General features: G+C 35.7%; 1 protein-coding gene across 2 annotated transcripts in view; it reads left to right on the plus strand.

The window, feature by feature from the left end:
- Window positions 1-2,323: 2,323 nt before the first annotated feature.
- The window catches only part of LOC136034605 (zinc finger protein 235-like), a 28,248-nt gene continuing 10,507 nt past the window's right edge, over window positions 2,324-20,064 (plus strand). The window contains exons 1-7 of one of the 2 annotated variants that reach the window (XM_065715883.1): window positions 2,324-2,437; window positions 5,820-5,918; window positions 7,606-7,764; window positions 9,202-9,399; window positions 11,109-11,374; window positions 14,952-15,124; window positions 17,023-17,231. In XM_065715883.1, the coding sequence (XP_065571955.1) occupies window positions 5,847-5,918; window positions 7,606-7,764; window positions 9,202-9,399; window positions 11,109-11,374; window positions 14,952-15,124; window positions 17,023-17,231 (1,077 nt within the window). In that variant the 5' untranslated portion in view covers window positions 2,324-2,437; window positions 5,820-5,846. Of the gene's footprint in view, window positions 2,438-2,495; window positions 2,683-5,819; window positions 5,919-7,605; window positions 7,765-9,201; window positions 9,400-11,108; window positions 11,375-14,951; window positions 15,125-17,022; window positions 17,232-20,064 lie in introns of those variants that run through there. The other variant, XM_065715882.1, reaches the window with a different exon arrangement.

A 20,064-nucleotide genomic window follows, 5' to 3' on the forward strand; every position in this document is an offset into this window, starting at 1 on the left:
TTCTGATAGCCAATTAAATTTTATTTTGTCTGTTGCTCATTTCTTGTCAATATTACTGAGGGGTCACAGATAAGCACTAGAGTTCTCATTGATAAATAATATGTGCTTGTATATATATATAGCTTGTTGCTACTTATTTTTCTTTAGAAATACAATGTTTGATGTGGCATAAACCAAAGGAAGGACCTGTAGGCCTAGAGAAAATATGTTAAAAACGATTTTTTATAATTGCACAATAATTATAGCTTACACAATTTTACATGCAGTCCTGCTCTACTTTATGCCCAACCCTCCTAATATAGAAATATATAGCTGAAGTTACATTTACCCATTGATTCTGCCAATCTATCCCTCAACCTTTAACTCCCTGTTAGTTCAAGCAACTGTGACAAAGCAAGAATGGGGGAAAAGGTAACAGGTGACAGAATACATTGGAACTACATAGTTTTGGCTATATATTTGCACATTAGGCAGGTTGGAGGTAAATTATAGTATAGATGCATGCTTTTCCCTTTGGTATGTAGGCTAAGTAGAAGGTCACTTGTACCTGATGCTGTCCTGTTGTTTTTATTGGATGGGAAACATCCAAAGAAAGTTTCCTTTGAAAAGGAAAGGTGAGATTGCCCAAAAGTGAGATTGAATTTGTCAAAGCTTGGAGGTTTGCCCCTTCAGTCTGTTTAAAGGAAAATGGATTCATAATTGAAGCTTTGTTCATTTCAATCTCAAGGGTGACCAATATTTGTGACAATTCATTAAATGGTTGTAAATGGATACTTTTGTTTATTCATTAGTCTTCTTTGTTTTCTAACAGTTTTTTTTTAATCTTTAAATTGATATCCATTTCTTACAGATTTTTATTGATACGTCCATTTGCAAGTTTTCACCTACTTTGTAATCCTTGGTCTCACAATTACATTTAAATTTACTGAAGCTAGGAAACATAGAACTCCTATCTATTTAAAGAAAATCAATGGATATAAGTAGGTTTTATTGTATTTAAGCCCTAGGGGCATGGCAATTAGAAACAAAATAAAGGATATTAACTTTAAACTACTTGACATTAAATAAGCATAATAGTCACAAAGAAAAACAAATAACAAAATTATACTTCTGTGTTCAGTTGCCAACCTTAGCAACTGTCATAAATCTTTAAATCTTGCAGAACATTCAAAAGCTATCTCTCATGACCCATACTCTTGTCCATACATCCACATTTCAGGGAAATGAAAGGACCATCATACTGGTATTCTTCATTTCTACTTATATTTAATGGGTTTGAAAGAAAGTTTCTATGGCTAAGTCAGTAGGCCAGTAAAGGACCTGGTGGTCCTTAGCCAGGTAGTGCAATATGAAGCTAGGGACCAGCCAGCCTATGCTCTTGCATTCTCTTCCTCCTTACTGTCCCTAGATCTTCATCTGTACTCATTTAAAGTTGGGCCAATTCTAGCTGAGGTTAGTCATATCACCAACCCCCATCCAAAACCAAATAAACTGGCAATGCCAGGAATTAAACCTGTACACCTTGGACAAAGCATTCCAACCCAGAGCGCCTACCACTTAGCAAGGAACACAAATTTGAGCAGAGAACAATAATTATTTGAAAAAAATAGAATATTGAAAAAAAAACTTGCAATAGTTGTCCCACTACTATCCTGTAAATGCTATAGGCCCATTTTATTTAGACAAATCAATTTAAGACAGGCATCAACAAAACTCCATCGGGGATTGTATTTGCTTAAAATACAATCAAACTATGTGAAGGCTTGGCTTTGTGATAATATAGTCTTGAAATAATAAAAAAAGAGAAAATTTATATGTTCTATTTCTTTTTCACCAACTCATTTGTAACAGCCAAATGCCCATGGTTGGCTTAGAACCTCTCTAAATGCTCTAAAACAGAAGGAATTAAAAAAATTATATTAATCAGCATTAAACTGTCCCTTAAATTTAAACACGTGCATTTAATTTGAAAATGACGCTACCGCTAGTCAGCTTACTGTGCCGTTCCCACTGGCTCTACTGCAGTTAAAATGGGCAGTTACCGCGCAGTAACTGCAGTTACTGAAAAACCATCAGCTGGAACAAACCCCAGGACCTGGAGATAATTACTTGCATGGGAGGTGGAAAGTAAGTACCACCCGCCCGCGCCCGCTAGTTTGATCCCTAAACTCAGACAAAAGAGCATTTAAAAACAGAGTAAGGAAACTAAAACGATTAAAAATGCTTAGAAGCTGCAAAAAGCTACATTTTTATTAAATCTCTGTTTCAAATCCTTTTTTAATTCAGCAGTTTGCGGACAGGTCAACCCCACTCCCTCCTAACCAGGGATTACTGCTTACCTAAGAAACATACGCATAATGGCGCTTGATGGTGTAGCAACTAAAGTCAAAATTAGCCAATATTGATGGAAATAATGAGATTTGAGTAGCTAAAAAATGTAAGATTAGGTCTATGGAGATTATACATTATGATTAGATATAAATTCACAAACTTTGAAGCTAAAAGAACATTATTACTTGTGGTTGTTCCTTGAGTTGCTGCTATTAAAGAAATCCCAAACTCCAAGTTTATGTGAAAAATCAGTCCATGATTTAGCCTATTGTTATTACATACAGTTTCAACCACTTGCCCTGCTTATGTTTAAACTTATAATGCACTTCATTCACACAAAACTAAACTTTAGTAAGTTAAAAGATTGTAGGATATCTTGGTAATTTAAAACTGCCATGTTAGCACAGGTCTTGGTCAAGATACACATAGTCATAGACTGAGCCTTGGCCTAATTCTGTTTGTTTTAAGTTAGCCTATCCCCGAAGTTTACCTAGGCTGCATCCTTTTTGTTCTAGGCCTACCTTAGAAAAAGACATGTTCAAGTTTGGGTTGGTCCTTGGCCTATAGGCAGTTCTGCTTCTCATGAGACTGTAAGCTAAGCCTTGATATTGATCTTTTGACATCTAATATTTCTGCTTCTTGTGTTTTTTTTCCTAAAACCTTTTCCTGTTTTTTTAGCCTAGGACCCATACTCATTAATTCTTCCAGGCCTAATAAATTTAAAAGAATAAAAACAATTAGTTAGAAAATTCCTTCTTGGATCCTAATTTGGGCCTCTTGGGTAAGACCCCAACTGCTCAGACAATGCCTAATCTTGGACAAAAAGCTGGGCTAGTTTAATCAAGCCATAACTTTCCTAAACATAAACTACAGGTTCTCAATCTTGGACATGCATTAGCCTAAATTCTTTTTGTAGTTGCTATAGTAAAAGTCTATAATTAGGCGTCTTTAGAAGGAGATATGCTAGAACAAAAAGAGACAAATTCTTAGATTTCTAATTTATGCCCAGGTATGGTTTATATTTTTGACAGTTTGTCCCCAGCCCTCCTCCAATGATCTCATATTGGCTTAGGCTATGTAAAGAAACTAGTCTAACTACAAAAATAATAGAATATTTGCTTTATAATATACAGCAAGCATCAAAGAATCATATTTCCTTGTTTCTTCACAATTTGTTTTTGAATCAGGCTTCATCATTTGTTATGCTACTTGTTTATATTTATTTATTAATACCAAATAAGGTAAGCTTTCAAGCTTGTCACGCTAAACATAATAAAAAGAAGTTATGACTACTTCTTTTTCTACATAACCTAAGGCTAATGAGACCATTAGATGAGGGAGGGGGGCTGGGCATGAGCTGCCAAAACTGCAAACCAAATAATGTAAATAAACCTAAAATTTATTTTTAAATGTATCTTTTGTAACCATGGACAGAAGATTTCTAATCTTGAATAGGATGTAGATGGTTTAGATTGACGGATAGTTTTCATTTATTTTACTATACTCAATGGATCTGACAGAGATATTTTTCAAACATTGGCAATGGTACTTCAAAGACCCATGTTAGTATTGGTCAAGTAAGGCATTAATATAGTTCTTAATGTGTGTGCCTCTCTCAATCTTTCCAACAGTATTATGTGCAACTTTCTCATGTAGATAAGAATCCCAAGGTATTTGTTATCCCCCAGGGATTGCTAACATTATGAAAAAGAAATGTATAGCCATAAGTAAACATGTAAAACCATGTTAATTTTAATATAAAACTCTAGATTGTTTTTTTCTTTTTTCTTTTTTTTTTTTTTGATTGTTGGGCTATTTGAATGAAACTCAGGAACAGATCCATATCCTAGATTATACTCGTGTAATGTCTAGAAGCACTAACCTCTGGTAATTCCTCCTCAAAACTATATTAACTTTTAGACAAGTGTTGTGTTATAAAAATGAAACTTCCAGAAATAGATTTAAACACAACTGAAGGTCATGTTGAGCTTTAAACCTTTTCTGAGTGCTTTTTATTAGGTTTTAAAAAAATCAGAAAAAGGTAAGAATCCTGGGTACTTGTGTATTATTTTGAACACATTCAATAAGTGAAATTAGGTTCTTTTGTGAAATAAACTAAGATGCAGGTTCATTTTAATTAAATAATTTATATATAGAGGTTGTTAGGCTAGGTTAGGTATTAATTACTGCACCCTAGATAATTCCCCCCAGAAATCAAGAGGGATTATATATCAATTGCTACCTCCTACACTATGTCCCTTAGAACTAATTTTGTATTTATACAAAGGATCAATGATAATTAGATATGATATCATTAGAATGATAAATGGATATTTGGATGTTTTTGCATTAAAATGCACACTTTGAGGCATCTGTCCCCTCCCTAACTATAAAACAATCAGAGAACCAAACTGTAGAGGTCAAAATCATGGAGAAATAGATAAATATTGCTATGAGCAAATTTGGGACAATGCAGACCTAGGTCAAAATCATCCCAACAAAAATCTGCTATCACATTTGTGGTATGGGATTGTGCATTATTGTGAATGAAAGCCATGCCTTTCATGATCATTCCTCAGTGCTTCTTATGTATTGCGTGGCAAGCATCTGGTAATGAAGTTCTTTATTGAAAATTCTTCATTGTGGACAAAAATCAAGCAGCAAACTGCCTTGTTTATAAAAGTACTGTGAACATGACTTTCAGATGTGCTTGGGTTTGACTTCTGCTAGTGAGGTTTGCCTCTTTTCCATCAATCACCGTCTGGTTTCAGAAGTATTGTAAGCAACCCAAGTTTCATCTCCCATGACTACCTGCAATAAAAATGAATGACCACCCTCATCATTGGTTCAACAGCATGCCAGGGTGTAAGAAAAGGCAAGAAACTTAATATTAAGGAGCCTGAGTCACTGAAGTTATAAATAAACTAGGATGAAGAGTTGATTATAGGTGACATAAATATTGCTCAACTGGGTAGCTTCCCTTGCACAGGTTGCATTACTAGCAAAGATGGCGGATGCAGTGAATATATAAAAAGTAGAATTGTCAAGCCACAGGGTGTTTTGTACCTCGAAAAATCTTGTTAGAATTTGGAAGACCAGTCTTAAAATAAATGTATGAAAAATACGGTTCAATCCTACTTTCCCGGGCTATTATAAAAGAAAGGTTGAAAGATGATTATCTCATGTTTTACATAAATTGGCTGATAGGTTACAGAAGAGTGTGCTTGTTTGCACTGCAGTAGGGACCAAATAAAAAGTAAGACGTCCCCAAATGCAGTGTCAAGAAGTTCTAAATAAGGGCTAGAAGATACAGGACTTCATGGGTTGGAGTAAAGAATGAAGCTATGAGTAGATGGAGTTGGAGGAAGGGCATACAGTGCTACAATGAGTTGTCAGTATTAGCAGTTGCATTACCATTCCATGTGTTCAAATTTCAAGATGTGTCTTAGTTTCAAGTAAGACAATCATCCCTGACTTATTTATTTCAGGTTCGCCTTTACGTAGCTCATATAAAAATGGCTTATATCTCAAACCTGCCCCTATTGTTTGCAAATGGCCAGCCTACTTCACTTAATGCCATGTCTCTAGTAAGTCTCTCCCTTCCTCTCTCTCTCTCTCTTCCTTCTTTTTTGTTCTTTTGTCCCCTCCTTTCCTGTGTTTTAAGTTGAAAGTTTGAGCATTTGCCCGATTGTTTAAATAAAAAAAAATAAAAAAAAACAGTCTGGTGCATGAGCAAAAGATTTATTAAACTTAAAGATATCAAAGGAATATAAAAGATAGTAAGGGCTAGGTTTTTAAATCAAATGTAAGTAAGAAAGAAGTATGTATAAAAGAAAGAAGAGAAGAATATTTCTCTTCATCATGTTAGTTGAAATTTGAGGGTTAAAGTATTTTTAATTCTTGAACATTTTCAAAGAATAGTCCAAAGGCCCTTTCTTGTATATTCAAATTTTAAATGTAGTCTTTTGCTAAACCAGGGTGCAATACTAGACAAGTAAGATAAAGCAAGGTTATGTATTAGGAAATAAATTATTTTTTTACCAATATGAAACACCAATTTAGTTGTGCAAAAAGAATTCAGTTTGAAAGTTATTGATTTAACAATTTACGAGTATGTCTAAAATAAGATCACAACCGTACCTAAGAGTGGAACTTTGTGTCTCTTTAAGCAATTTTAATCTGCTTAAGACCTTTGCAGAAATTTTCAAAACAGGATTTTCTTAGATGTTAAAGATAAATATAGCTGCACGAGTCTTGTTCTAACCAAAAACATTGTTGGTTCTTTTCTCATTTAAGCATCATTCCTTTAAATATGTTGTATTTCTTTCCTACTTCATTCACACTCTTTTTCCAATTCTTGGCTAATCTGTCTTTTAAAAGTATTATTTGCAAAGCAACATTTAAAAATAACACCAAATTGTGACTAGAAGTTGTTTTTTTCAACTAACTAATCATTGACAAAGATAGCAACCTTTTATTTTCTATCAGTGTTCAAGTCCGCCGTTTCTTTTCTTTATCTGTTTGTGACATAGATTTTTTCTGATGCTTAGAAATAAGATTTTGCATCCTACACATTAAAATATTTTGTTGAAAAAAAACTGATCCAATAAACATGCACATTAGATGGTACCGATGTGATCCTACCATTCACAGGAATAGGTAATAAGGACATCCGTATATGACCATACCGTACAACCGTATCACCATCCTTCAAGATTGGTTTAAACGGCCTTTATCCTCCAAGAGAGTTTGAAAAATTATGGCCTAAAACAGCTTTTTTTTTATATCCCTCCCCTATCTGAAACAAATTAACATATAATGTTTGCACCTGTGACTGTGACCCTTGGGTTCCATAAAATATGTAATAAGAGCTGACATAACCAAAGAGTCTAAAATTTATTTTTGAAAAGGGAATTTTAACTACTCATTTTTAGAAAATTCTTAACTACTTAACTACCTGTTGAACAATGCTTGTTCCTAGTGCTGGTGGCGCCCAGGGAAAAATCAACCTCCCCGCATCCAACTGGAAAATTTTATATTAGCTAGTAAATGACTAACAAAGTCACCTTAAAATCTTGGCCGTGACATTCCTTCTCTCTCTCTCGTTTTTTGAACACCTCTGCTGATACACCTGACAACAGGAAACAGCTGTAGCCAATGCTTTTAATGCAAATCCACTTTTGAGTCTGAATATATTTTTTTTCTTTTTTTTGGAACTTTCAATTGTGTGTTGTTTCGTTTTTTTTTATAATAGTCCCCATTTTCCTTACATAGGTGGACCTTCAGTATTTTATCCCGTTCTTAATGAAGTGTACCACAGGGCAAGATCCAAAGTACTGGGGAACCTTACAAAAGCCAAATTGGTGGCCAACAGATGTTCCCTTCTCTCAAAAAATTATTTACCCAAGTTTGGCTATTAGTGATATAAATCAGGTAAGTCTTCGGATTTTATTCTATAGTTTTCGTACCAAATGGAAAGTTGAGTTGTTTTAAAGCCATCTTGCTGTGTGAAGTCAGAACAATTGAATTGTGCCAAATATGATACCCTTCAAGGTCAGGTGCAGTAGTGACTCAAGGAATATCCTTTTGAGCAGTTATTGCCTCCTTAACTGGTAAAAGAATCAACCACATAGATGTTTATAATGATGTTGGGAATTAGTATTTTTCTTTGATAAAATGTACTCTACACTGTAATGTGTTGGGGTAAGCGTGGCAGATTAATAATAGTAATTGTGTGGATTTCATAAATGCCAAACAACACTTAAATCAAGTAGGCTTTTAAAGACATCCAATTTCAAAAGTCTTTAATAATTAGTAATAATAATAATTTATTTTTAGCTCACAACGTATACAGGGATGACACTTGTGGAGTATAACCAAGAAAAAAGAACATACACCGCATACATAAAGACTTAAAAAGGTTAAAGAGCATAGTAAGTAAAGGAAACGAAAAACATTAAAGACAAAGAAGTACAAGAATATGAAACTATAAACGAAATAAGGTGGATAAGACGGTTAAACGGACCATGACTTAAAGGAGTATTATTGAATAATATAGAACATAATATTAGAATAATATCTGTTAGTGAATATACCGGAATTAATCATCAATTATTATGGAGGAGAGCCAGTAGGTCTGTGCTGTTAGGGGAGGTACCTGAAGCCTCAAAAAGCATATTTCTAAGATGAAGTTTTCTAACTTTCAGTGATCCTTCAGACAAACATAAAAGGAGAGATAAGAGATAGGGCATAGTTTGATCTGTATTTCTCCTTCATTTGAACTACGCTTGTAATTTGGGTGCTGGAGTTCGATAGCTCCCTCCTTATTCCATAAATATTTTAAGCGTAAAATAAAATATTACATTCATGTGCATTCCTGCACAAAACGGGTAGAGGCGCAGAGAGTTCATGAGTACCATCAGGAAATTTCCCCTGAGAGAAAGGGTAAGCAAGAACTACTAGGAGCTTTAAATTTACCAATATGTTGAATTGGAAAATTTCTCACTCTCCAATTTTTATATATGTTCATGTATTCTTCTTCCCAGGAAGAGGGAGGGCATTGCCCCCTACTCCTCTGTCCTTGCCGTGGGGCATCCCTATAAATTTTTGTTTATAAATTCTCTCGAAAACCGTGAAAATGATGGCTCCAAAATTCATTTTTATTATTTCGCCCCTCCCTCTTGAGAAATATTGAAGCGTAAAATTTTTTGTAATGGTTTTCGTTTTTGACACAATGTTACGCTAACATTAACCTCAGATTTAAAAAGTAGAGATAGAAAAGAGTGTGAGTGCTTAGAAAATCTATTATATAGTGACATAATATTATGTATGTCTTTAATTATGAAAAACTAAACTTTCTTTTAAAACCAGGTTTGGACAAGTCGATTTCGAGTACTTGTGTATAACTGTTATATCTACTATGGCTGCAAATACCTTCTTGATTTCTCAGCGCACCTGCGTGACTGTGATAGGGAAGGCGTTACCTATCAGAGGAATAATGATGGAACAATCTCCGCGTTTGATAGGACTGAAGGAAAGCTTTTAGTCAACTTTAGAGATGTAAATAGGGTAGGTAATAATGGTTGTCCTTTTTATTTCGTTATGTTTGTTTGTAGCTGTTTGGTTTTTATTTTTGTGGCGAGGGATCAAAGAACTCCGGGAAGTAGCTACCTGCACTTTTATATGACGTTTTTGTAAAAGCCTTTGAATATTGGTTTGTTATAGCTTACTTGATACCTAACCTGACAATACATGCGCTTTTCTATGACGGTTTTGTAAAAGCCCTTAAATACAGGTTTGTTATGGTTCACTTGATACCTAACCTCCCTTAGGCAGAATGTACTTGATTTTTGAAATGGGTAATCTGCCGTGATCTTTTTTTGTTTAATGCTATCTGTTTAAGATGATGGTCTTGGCCAAAAAGAAAATACGTGTGGAGATAGCTTAAAATACTGTTGTTTTGATCGATAGTGTTATAAGGTCTATGGCGAGACCAAGCTTTAAACAGACGAGTAAAACTAATCAATTGTCTTTGGGGATCTCTTTTTTGATTTCTGATCACTGTCATAACAATTGAAAAATCCCATAAAGGGTCTCCAAATTGAATTCAGTTTTGATTGATTATAAAACTTGGTCGCTTTGTTTCTTTAAAATCGAACATTTAATTCTTCTTTATTTTGTTGTGTAGAGCTTTAGGGGAGTTTTTTTGTTCATATTTTAATACTTTTAAACTTTATTGGTAAGTATCAAATCCTATTGTAAGATTTGATCAGAAGGGAGCAACAAGGTTCAAGGTAGTGGCTAATAAAGACATTATTTTAAGCAACCATTATCAGAGCTTAGTTTGCAGCTTTTTGAAATAGAGCGGGTAAATGTTATGAAATAGAAATAATAATTGTAAATTTGTCATACAAGCAAGGTAAAAGGTAAAGGATACGGCATTAGACTTTACAGTCCCTACCAGCAGTGCTGATCTTCGTTTCTTGGCCCTTCAGCCAGGAAGTGCAATGGGGGGTTGGGGGCCAACCATCCTGTGCTTTCGCACACCCTTCCTGTTTACCTTCCCCAGATTTCTCCAGGTACTCATTTAGAGCTGGGTCGACTCTGGCTAAGCTTACAGAGTCATGCCACTGACCTCCATCCCAAACTGAACAACTGGGTACACTGGGATTCGAACCCGCTTCCTCTCAGACAAAGGATCCTGAATCCAGCGCACCAATCCACTCGGCCAGGACGGCTGTCATACAAGAGAAAAGAAACAAATTTGATTTGTTATTTCCTTTCTTGGAGAAGTTGTACGACACCCTCTTGTGACTGTTCAACAGTCAAAATCTTACATGTCATCTGCATCTGTGACACAGAGTTTTTTGTTGTTCTTTTTTTCAGTATAGATGATTCCTGTAAACAATTCCATAGACAGATGAGAACTATGCTCATTTACTCAATTAGATCTATACTTTTCATTTGTTTTCTTGTTTTGGATACAAACTTTCTTTGCTTTTTTGTCTTTTTCCTTTTGTGTGTGTTTTTATGAGACAAAGTTACAAATTTTGTCTGAGATGAAACTTTTATCGTACTGCATACAAGTAGTGAAGAAGAGAAAAAGAAAGATGAAGAAGAACTGTTGATTGGTTTTACTCTTATCTCCTTTCTAAGTCTTTCAGTAGTAATCTGTAAAGTTTTTTCAAGGATTTCACCAAAATTATTCTTATCTTTTTAAATTACTTCTTTTTCGAATTGCCCTATTACCGCTTATGTATACATGTTTTTTTTTTCAGGATTATGATTTCACTTATCGGCAGACACCTATTAATAAAAGTGAGATAGCGTCTAATTTATTCAATGCTTTGTCAACATGTCTAGAAGAAGATAAAAAATTGAAAGATGACAATATGAGGTTGATGAAAGATTTAGAAGAGAAAGTTCAAATAGATTTTTTAACTGAAGCTTTAACAAGAACTCAAAACGAAGTTAAAAAATTGAAAGATGTTAACATGAAGTTGCTGAAAGCTCCAAAAAGGAGGGCAGATTCGATAGACATTGGGTAAGATGGATTTTTATTTTTGAGTTAGTTTTAATTGGGCCCTTCAGAAGTAAATAACTGAGATATTGAACTCATTAGTAACTTAGATTAAGTGGTACATGAGGTCATTAGTTTTAGTGGCCCGACGCTAAGCTAAAAAAAAGTTTCCCCCGAGCACTTATTTCAACTCTTATTCGCACAGCATAAAATCTCTTGCATAGATTTGCTAACAGAGTCAAATTAGTGGTTTAGATTACTCCTAAGGATTTGTTTTACATCGACTGGAATAGATAAACATAGTTTTAGAATGGGACCATCCAAGTTTCGCGACATGCCTAATGAAGATCTTAAGAATGAGCGACTATTGATGGTAATAGATTATGAGTACAAAGAATCACAATCATTTTTCTTGTCAAATTGAAGGTAGAATCAATGGTGGTGTATGTCCTATGTCATGGGAGACGCATTTTTGTAGAAGCTATAGTTTGCCTAGAACTCTTCCTGTAGCTTAATCTTGAAAGATAAAGCAAGAAATTGATGAAAGACCTGCTTTACTATATTACTTGTCCCTCTGGATCCTTGGGAGTGGTGCAAAGCTAGCTTGGGAATCCTAGCATAAAGCTTTAATACCTATTTAATATGTTTTAATACCTTTTAATGAAGTATTATACCTAATATAATGCAGTTTTTAATGAAAAAAATTAATGAAGTGAATTTTTAATGAAGTATTACACCTTTTCCCAGTGACGTTTCTCTTTTTATGGCTGCTGTTATTATTTTTCACATCAAAAGCCCATCAAAAGTGATAGCAAAATTTTCGTATTTGTTGGGAAATTGGCTGTAATCATGTGCATAGGTAGGGGAAAAATATATGTACTATCTTTTCAAACTGATTCACTGGTGCTTATTGTAAACTTTCATCTGAAATTACTTCGAGAATAAGTGCTCATTAAGGCATACAAAATAAATTGACGAGACTGCAGATAGACTATGTGGATTCTCTACTAATTTCACGTCATAATTTTGTAGAGTGAAAAACAGTCACTACAACTCTAAAAAATATGTCGGTAGGTACTGGCTCAAGTAGTGCAATCACGGCACTGCACATTGAACTAAAAAACAACTATACGCTGCACTCAGTAACCTTGATTGCGGCTGAAAGGGGCTGTTCTCTCCTCAACGCCCCGCTTTTTACGCTAAAGTTTGACTCTTTCTCTCAACTCTACTTTTAAAACAGTAAAAACTTTTGCGTAAAGAGCAGGGCGTTGAAGAGGGAATAGCCCATTTCATATACGGGGTAATTCCTGTTCGTTTTAAGTTTTAATGTCGCTCCTTACTTTCAGTTAAATAGACTTGTTTTTTTTTTTTTTTTTTAATTTCTGAACGTTTTTTAGTTAATCCATGTTTTGATTTCGGCTCTCCACAGATGAATAATTAAAGCAAAATTTGCATATTCATTTATTTGGCTAAATGGCTTTCCCATAGTTTTGATCGAATAATTTTTAGAAAAAAGGAGGGGAGAGGAGGCCCAGTGGCCCTCCAATTTTTTGGGTACTTAAAAAGGCAACTAGAACTTTTAATTTTTTACGAACGTTTTCATTAGTAAAAGATATACGTAACTTACGAATTAGCTTACTTAACAAACATCTATATTCGTATGTTTTTATTACGTATGCGAGAGGGTTCGCCCACTCGTCAATACCTCGCTCTTTACACTAAAGCTTAAATTTTGTCCCCTGAATCTAAAAGGCCGTAGAATAAAAAGTCGAAATTACGAAAAATACTTTAGCGTAAAGAGTGAGGTATAGGGAGGAGGTGAACCCCTTATATGCGTAATATTTTCTGTTCGTTTTAAGTTTTAATGCTGCTCCTTACTTTCAGTGGAAAAAACTTTTTCATATTTATTTTTTGATTGCTTTTTTTTATTATGCTAGAAAATGCTGTGTCCCCTTCATGGAACTCTTCTTCCCCCATGAAAAATTCCTCCATGGAAAGTTTCCCCCACGTAACCCCCTCTTCTCAACCCCTCCTCCCAACCAAAAAATCCCTCTGAAAACGTCTGTACACTTCCCAATAACCATTACTGTATGCAAACCCTGGTCAAATTTTGTAAATTGCAGCCCCTCCCACGGCGACTGTGGAGGAGTAAGTCGTTCCCAAAGACATAGTTATAAGGGTTTTCGACTAGGCTGAACAGAATGGCTATCTCAGAATTTTGATCCAACGACTTTGGTAAAAAATGAGCGTGGGAGGGGGTCTAGGTGACCTCCAATTTTTTTGGTCTCTTAAAAAGGTCACTAGAACTTTTCATTTCCGTTTGAATGAGCCTTCTCACAAAATTCTAGGACCACTGGGTCGATACGATCACCCCTGGGAAAAAGAAAAAAAAAACCGATAAACACGCATCCGTGATTTGTCTTCTGGCAAAAAATACAAAATTCCACATTTTTGTAGATATGAGCTTGGAACTTGTACAGTAGAGTTCTCTGATGCGCTGAATCTAATGGTGTGATTTTCGTTAAGGTTCTATTAATTTCAGGGGGTATTTCCCCCTGTTTTCTAAAATAGGGCAAATTTTTTTCAGGCTCTCAACTTTTGATGGGTATGACTAAACTTGATAAACTTATATATTTAAAATCAGCATTAAAATTCAATTCTTTTTATATAACTATTGGTATATAAATTCCGTTTTTTAGAGTTTTGGTTACTATTGAGCCGGGTCGCTCCTTATTACAGTTCGTTACCACGAACTGTTTGATTTATTAATGTTTCTATAGTATAAATATTTTATCGTCTTATATTTATCTATTCGTATACAGGGTATCCACAAAGTCTGGATACATACAAATTTTAATATCTTATTTATGTTTTTGTATATAGGAGCTTGAAACTTCTACAGTGGGGCTCTCTGGTACTTTGAATACGATCGCCTGATTTTATTAAGATTTCTTTGATTTTAGGGGGTATTTTCCCCTACTTTCAAAAACCAGGCAAATTTTCTCAGGCTTGTAACTTTTGATGTTTACACTAAACTTGATGAATCTTACACATTCAGAATCAGCGTAATAAGTTGATTCTTTTGTTATATATACTTATGTTAAATTTTGGTTTAGCTCACTGTGGATACAAATACTGAAAAGACACGGTGAAAGAACAGCCTCTTGATGCACTCCCGAACGGATTGGAATATTGCCAAAAAAATTAAGTGAAACTTTAACGGAGCATGGAAATTACTATACCAAAACTGAAGAACCCAAGCGACAGAAACGAGGAATCCAGAACTGACTAGAGAAAACATAATTTGAGCATGAGAAGCAATGTCAAAAGCTTTAGACAGGCCCAGGACACAAAAATGGACTCAGAGCCACTGGCTTGAGCCTTGAAAAGTACAGAAGTTAAAACACGGTAGGCATGCTGGCCACCAATACGCCGCTTGAATCCAAACTAATTTTGACTGTTATCCTCAATTTCTTTTACAAAAGATAGCAAAACGTACTCAAAAACTTTGCTCAAAACATACTCAAGAAGCATTGTTTTGCTATATTGTGACGTTCTAATTGTCCGTAGAACTTCTTTAATTTTTTATATTTTTTTTTAGACAGCGTAAAGAGTCATTCTTTAGCAAATCTACTGCTGATGTTGGAAAGGAAACTGCTTCTACTTCAGATGAAACTTCTTCTGATGTTCAAACTCCTCAATTGGTAGAGTCAGGTCCGAGCAAATCTTCGTCCCAGAGCTCTCTTCAAGAGTTGAAGACAGGGGTGTCAAAAGGTGAACTCTCTCTCTCTCTCTCTCTCTCTCTCTCTCTCTCTCTCTCTCTCTCTCTCTCTCTCTCTCTCTCTCTCTCTCTCTTCTCTCTCTCTCTTCTCTCTTCTCTCTTTTCTTGCAAACAAAGTGTTTAATAGTCAGATAATTTTTGTAATTTCTTAGAAAATATTCAGGAAGTATTACTATGTTTGTGTTGTCACCTTTGAAAGAGCTATCAGCTGACTTATGGGTTGAGTTGCAGATTAGATGAGGTGTAGTCGACCGTAATTATTTCTTAAATGGCCAAATTTGCAAGCTATATTAGTATTTTTCAAGTTTCAGATTTACACTCGAAATGCATCACCAATTTTCACTGACATCGCCTCGTATTACTCAAAAGTGTCATTTACAATTGTTAGGAACATTTTTCGCTATCTCGCGAAGTCCTAGTTATCCGTAGAACTTCTTTATTTTCTTATATTATTTTTTTATGGCACTTGGTATTAACCAAGTGATATGTAGCAATCGCAAATTCTGTCGGTCCCGGTTTTGCTACTTTAGGCACTTCCAGGTAAGCTAGGACGATGAAATTTGGCAGGCGTATCAGCGACTGGACCAGATTAAGTTAGAAATAGTCGTTTTTCCGATTTGACCTTTTGGGGGGGGGGGTCCAGTTAATTCGGAAAAAAAGAAGTGTTTTTAACTTGCGAACGGTTGTTCAAATCTTAATGAAATTTGATGTTTGGAAGGATATCGTGTCTCAGAGCTATTATTTTAAATCCCAACCGGATCTGGTGACATTGGGGGGGGGAGTTGGGAGGGACAAACCTAAAATCTTGGAAAACACTTAGATTGGAGAGATCGGGATGAAACTTGGTGGGAAAAATAAGCATAAGTCTTAGATACGTGATTGACATAATTGGAACGGAATTGCTCTATTGTGGGAGGGGGAGGGTTAATTAAGAAAAATTAGAAAAAATGACGTATTTTTAACTTACGAAGGAGTGATCGGATCTTCATGAAACTTCATATTTAGAAGGACCTTGTAACTCAGATCTCTTATTTTAAATCTCAAACGGATCCAGTACTATTGGGGGGGGGACTGGAAATCTTAAAAAATACTTAAAGCAGAGAGATCAGAATGAAACTGGATGGGAAGAATAAAAACCTGTCTAAGATACGTGACTAACATAACCGTACTGGATTCGCTCTCTTTGGTGGATTTTGGGGGAGGGGTTCAGTGATTTGGCGAGTTTGGTGCTTCTGGACGTGCTAGAACGATGAAAATTGGTAGGCGTGTCAGGGAGCTGCACAAATTGACTAAATAAAGCCGTTTTCCCAGATTCGACCTTCTGCTAAAAACTACTACTAAAAGTAATGTTTGTGAATTTCTAGAAGAAAAAAGCACAAATTAACACAAATTCCGGGGTAATTCTTTTTGAAATCATTAAATAAGATGAAATTCGTTTTGTATTTTTATTTTTTATCATTCTTTTTTTTCAATTCAGCATGTTCTCATAGCATCACCTAATCTAAGTTTGCTTACATTTTATATATCTATTCATATCAACCCTTTATCAGTATTTTCGTGTAAATTTATGTCTGGCTTTCATTTTACTTTTAATTTTCTTATTACTGTTTGCCTTACTCAGTTCCTCTTACTGTGTTTTTTTTTTCATAGTCGTAATATTTTGATGATACATCTGAACCTATCGATATATTAAAGAGTTTTTGCGTTTGAAAATTCTAAATGTGATTAGATTTTACCAACGTAAATTCTGTAAATTCTAAGATTTAAAAGAGAAAAATCTTTTGTTTATGATTTTCTAGAAACATCAGAATTTACTTTGAATGTTAGAATTACATTAGAAGCCGAAGAGAAATGTTAGAATTTACATATAACATTTACACAAAACTTTTAGGAGGTAAGGCCCCTGCAACTAGCAACCGGACACTTGCTGTTGGTATGCAAAACAAGGAAGAACCACGGAGTGAACCCCTTATTCTATCTGAAAACATCTCTACAGCAGCGCGTAGAAATGCAAATGCAAAAAATACAACTGCCCTATTGATAAGAGAAGTACCAAATGATGGGACTCACGTTGACGAAAAACTTGCATCTAAGGCTAAGGTAAGTTTCTCCAAGCATGGTTTTTTTTCGGTCATCAGTGTCTTTGTCAATGCTGTATTGACATGTAAAAATTTCAGGCAAATATCTTCAATAATTGAAAAAAGAATTCTGTTTTTTAAAATTAAAATTAATATGTTAAAAAACATATTTTAAAGATATTTTTATAAATTGTATAATTTACATTTCGACCTTTATATTTACATATACATTTTATTATTTACTGTCTTTTATGATTGTTTCTATAGGTTTCACATTAGTTTGTTTCTAATATTTTTGATCAGTTTATTTTATCAATTATCTCTCTCTTTCTCTCTCCCTCTCTCTCTCTCTCTCTCTCTCTCTCTCTCTCTCTCTCCCTCTCTCCCTCTCTCCCTCTCTCCCTCTCTCTCCCTCCCTCTCCCTCTCTCTCTCTCTCTCTCTCTCTCTCTCTCTCTCTCTCTCTCTCTCTCTCTCTCTCTCTCTCTCTCTCTCTCTCTCTCTCTTTCTCTTTGAGAGTAAACCCATATTGCTACCCTGATTTTGCCAATTACACTAATTAAATCAATTATTCTTAATATTAATATGAACGTTCCCTCTCTTATAAGTTACCCGGACTTTTTGGACTAACTCAATAAATACATTTTAATCTAGATTTAGATATTTTTATTATGCGATAGTAAATTTTTGTCTATATACACTCTCATGAAAACATTATTTTTTATGGCACTTGCTATTAAGCCAATGACATAAAGCGATCGCAAATTCTGTCGGTGTGTCGGTCTCTCTGTCCTGGTTTTGCTAGTGTAGGCAGTTCGAAATAAGCTATGCCGATAGAATTTGGCAGGCGTATCAGGAACCAGACCAGATTAAATTAGAAATAGTCGTTTCTCCGATTCGACCATCTGGGGGGGGGGACGTTTAATTCAGAAAAATTAGAAAAACGAGGTATCTTGACTTACGAATGGGTGATCGGATCTCAATAAAATTTGATATTTAGAAGGACCTCTTGCCTTGGAGCTTTTATTTTAAATCCCGGTCGTATCTGGTGATAGTGGGGGGAGTTGGAGGGGAAAACTGAAAATCTTGGTAAATGCTTAGAGTGGAGGGATCGGAATGAAACGTGGTGGAAAAGCTAAGCAAAAGCTCTAGATACGTAATTGATATAACCTGAATGGGTCCGCTCTCTTTAGAGATACGGCATTAGACTTTACAGTCCGTACCGGCGGTGCTGATCTCCGTTTCTTGGCCCTTCAGCCAGGAAGTGCAATGGGGGGCTGGGGGCCAGCCATCCTGTGCTTTTGCACACCCTTCCTGTTTACCTTCCCCAGATTTCTCCAGGTACCCATTTAGAGCTGGGTCGACTCTGGCTAAGCTTACAGAGTCACGCCACTGACCCCCGTCCCAACTGAAGAATTGGGTACACCGGGATTCGAACCCGCGTCCTCTCAGACAAGGAATCCCGAATCCAGCGCACCAACCCACTCGGCCAGGGCGGCATATCCGCTCTCTTTGGGGGAGGGTTAATTCTGAAAAAATAGAAAAAATGAGGTATTTTTAACTTACGAAGGAATGATCGGATCTTAATTAAATTTCATATTTAGAAGAACCTTGTAACTCGAATCTCTTATTTTAAATCCCGACCGGATCCAGTGTCATTGGGGGAGTTGGGGGGCGGAAGTCTTGGAAAAGGCTTAGAGTGCAAAGATCAGGATGAAACTTGGTGGGAAGAATAAGCACAAGTCAAAGATACGTAATTGACACAACCGGACCGGATCCACTATCTTTTGGGGAGCTGGGGGGGGGGGGGGGGGGTATTCGGAAAAATTAGAAAAAAAATGAGGTATTTGTAACTTACAAAAGGGTAATCAGATCTTGATAAAATTGTATATTTAGAAGGATCTTGTGCTTTAGAGCTCTCATTTTAAATTCTGACCAGACCTGGATCCAGATTCCGACCTTATCACCGGATCCGACCAGATCATGTAACATTGAGGGACGTTTGAGGGGAAACCGGAAATTTTGAAAAACGGGAAAATTTTGGTATCCTTATCTTACGAATGGGTGATCAGATCTTAATGAAACTTGATATATAGAAAGATCTTATGTCTCAGATGCTTCATTTACAATTTGAATCGGATTTGGGGACATAGTGGGTTGGAGAGGGGGGGGGCAGAAATGTTGAAAGCCGGAAATCTTGGAAAACGCCTAGAGTGGAGATCGGGATGAAATTTGATGGGAAGAATAAGCACACGTTCTAGATACGTGATTGACATAATTGGAAGGTATCCACTCTCTTTTTGGGAGTTGGGGGGTGTTAATTCGGAAAAATTGAGATATTTTTAACTTAAGAATGGGTGACCATATCTTAATGAAACTTAATATTTAGAAGGAACTCATATCTCAGAGCTCTCATTTTAAATCCAATCAGATCTGGTGACATAGAGAGGAGTTGGAGGGGAAAACGGAAATCTTGGAAAACGCTTAGAGTAGAGAGATTGGATGAAACTTGGTGGGTATAATAAGCAAATGTCTTAGATACGCGATTGATGTAACCAGACTGTATTCGCGTTCTTTGGGGGAGCTAGGGGGGTCCAGTGCTTTGGCGAGTTTGGTGCTTCTTGATGTGCTAGGACGAGGAAAATTGGTAGGTGTTTCAGGACCTGCACAAACTGTCTTGATAAAGTTGTTTTCCCCGATTCGACCTTTTGGGGGGCTGAAAAGGAGAAGAATAATTAGAAAAAAAAGAGGTATTTTTAACTTACGAATTGGTGATCGGATCTTAATGAATTTTGATATTTAGAAGTACCCTGTGTATCAGAGCTCAAATTTTAAATCCTGACCGGCATTAAGCCTA

Source organism: Artemia franciscana, chromosome 13 (assembly GCF_032884065.1).
Source record: "Artemia franciscana chromosome 13, ASM3288406v1, whole genome shotgun sequence".
NCBI classification, from domain to species: domain Eukaryota; kingdom Metazoa; phylum Arthropoda; class Branchiopoda; order Anostraca; family Artemiidae; genus Artemia; species Artemia franciscana.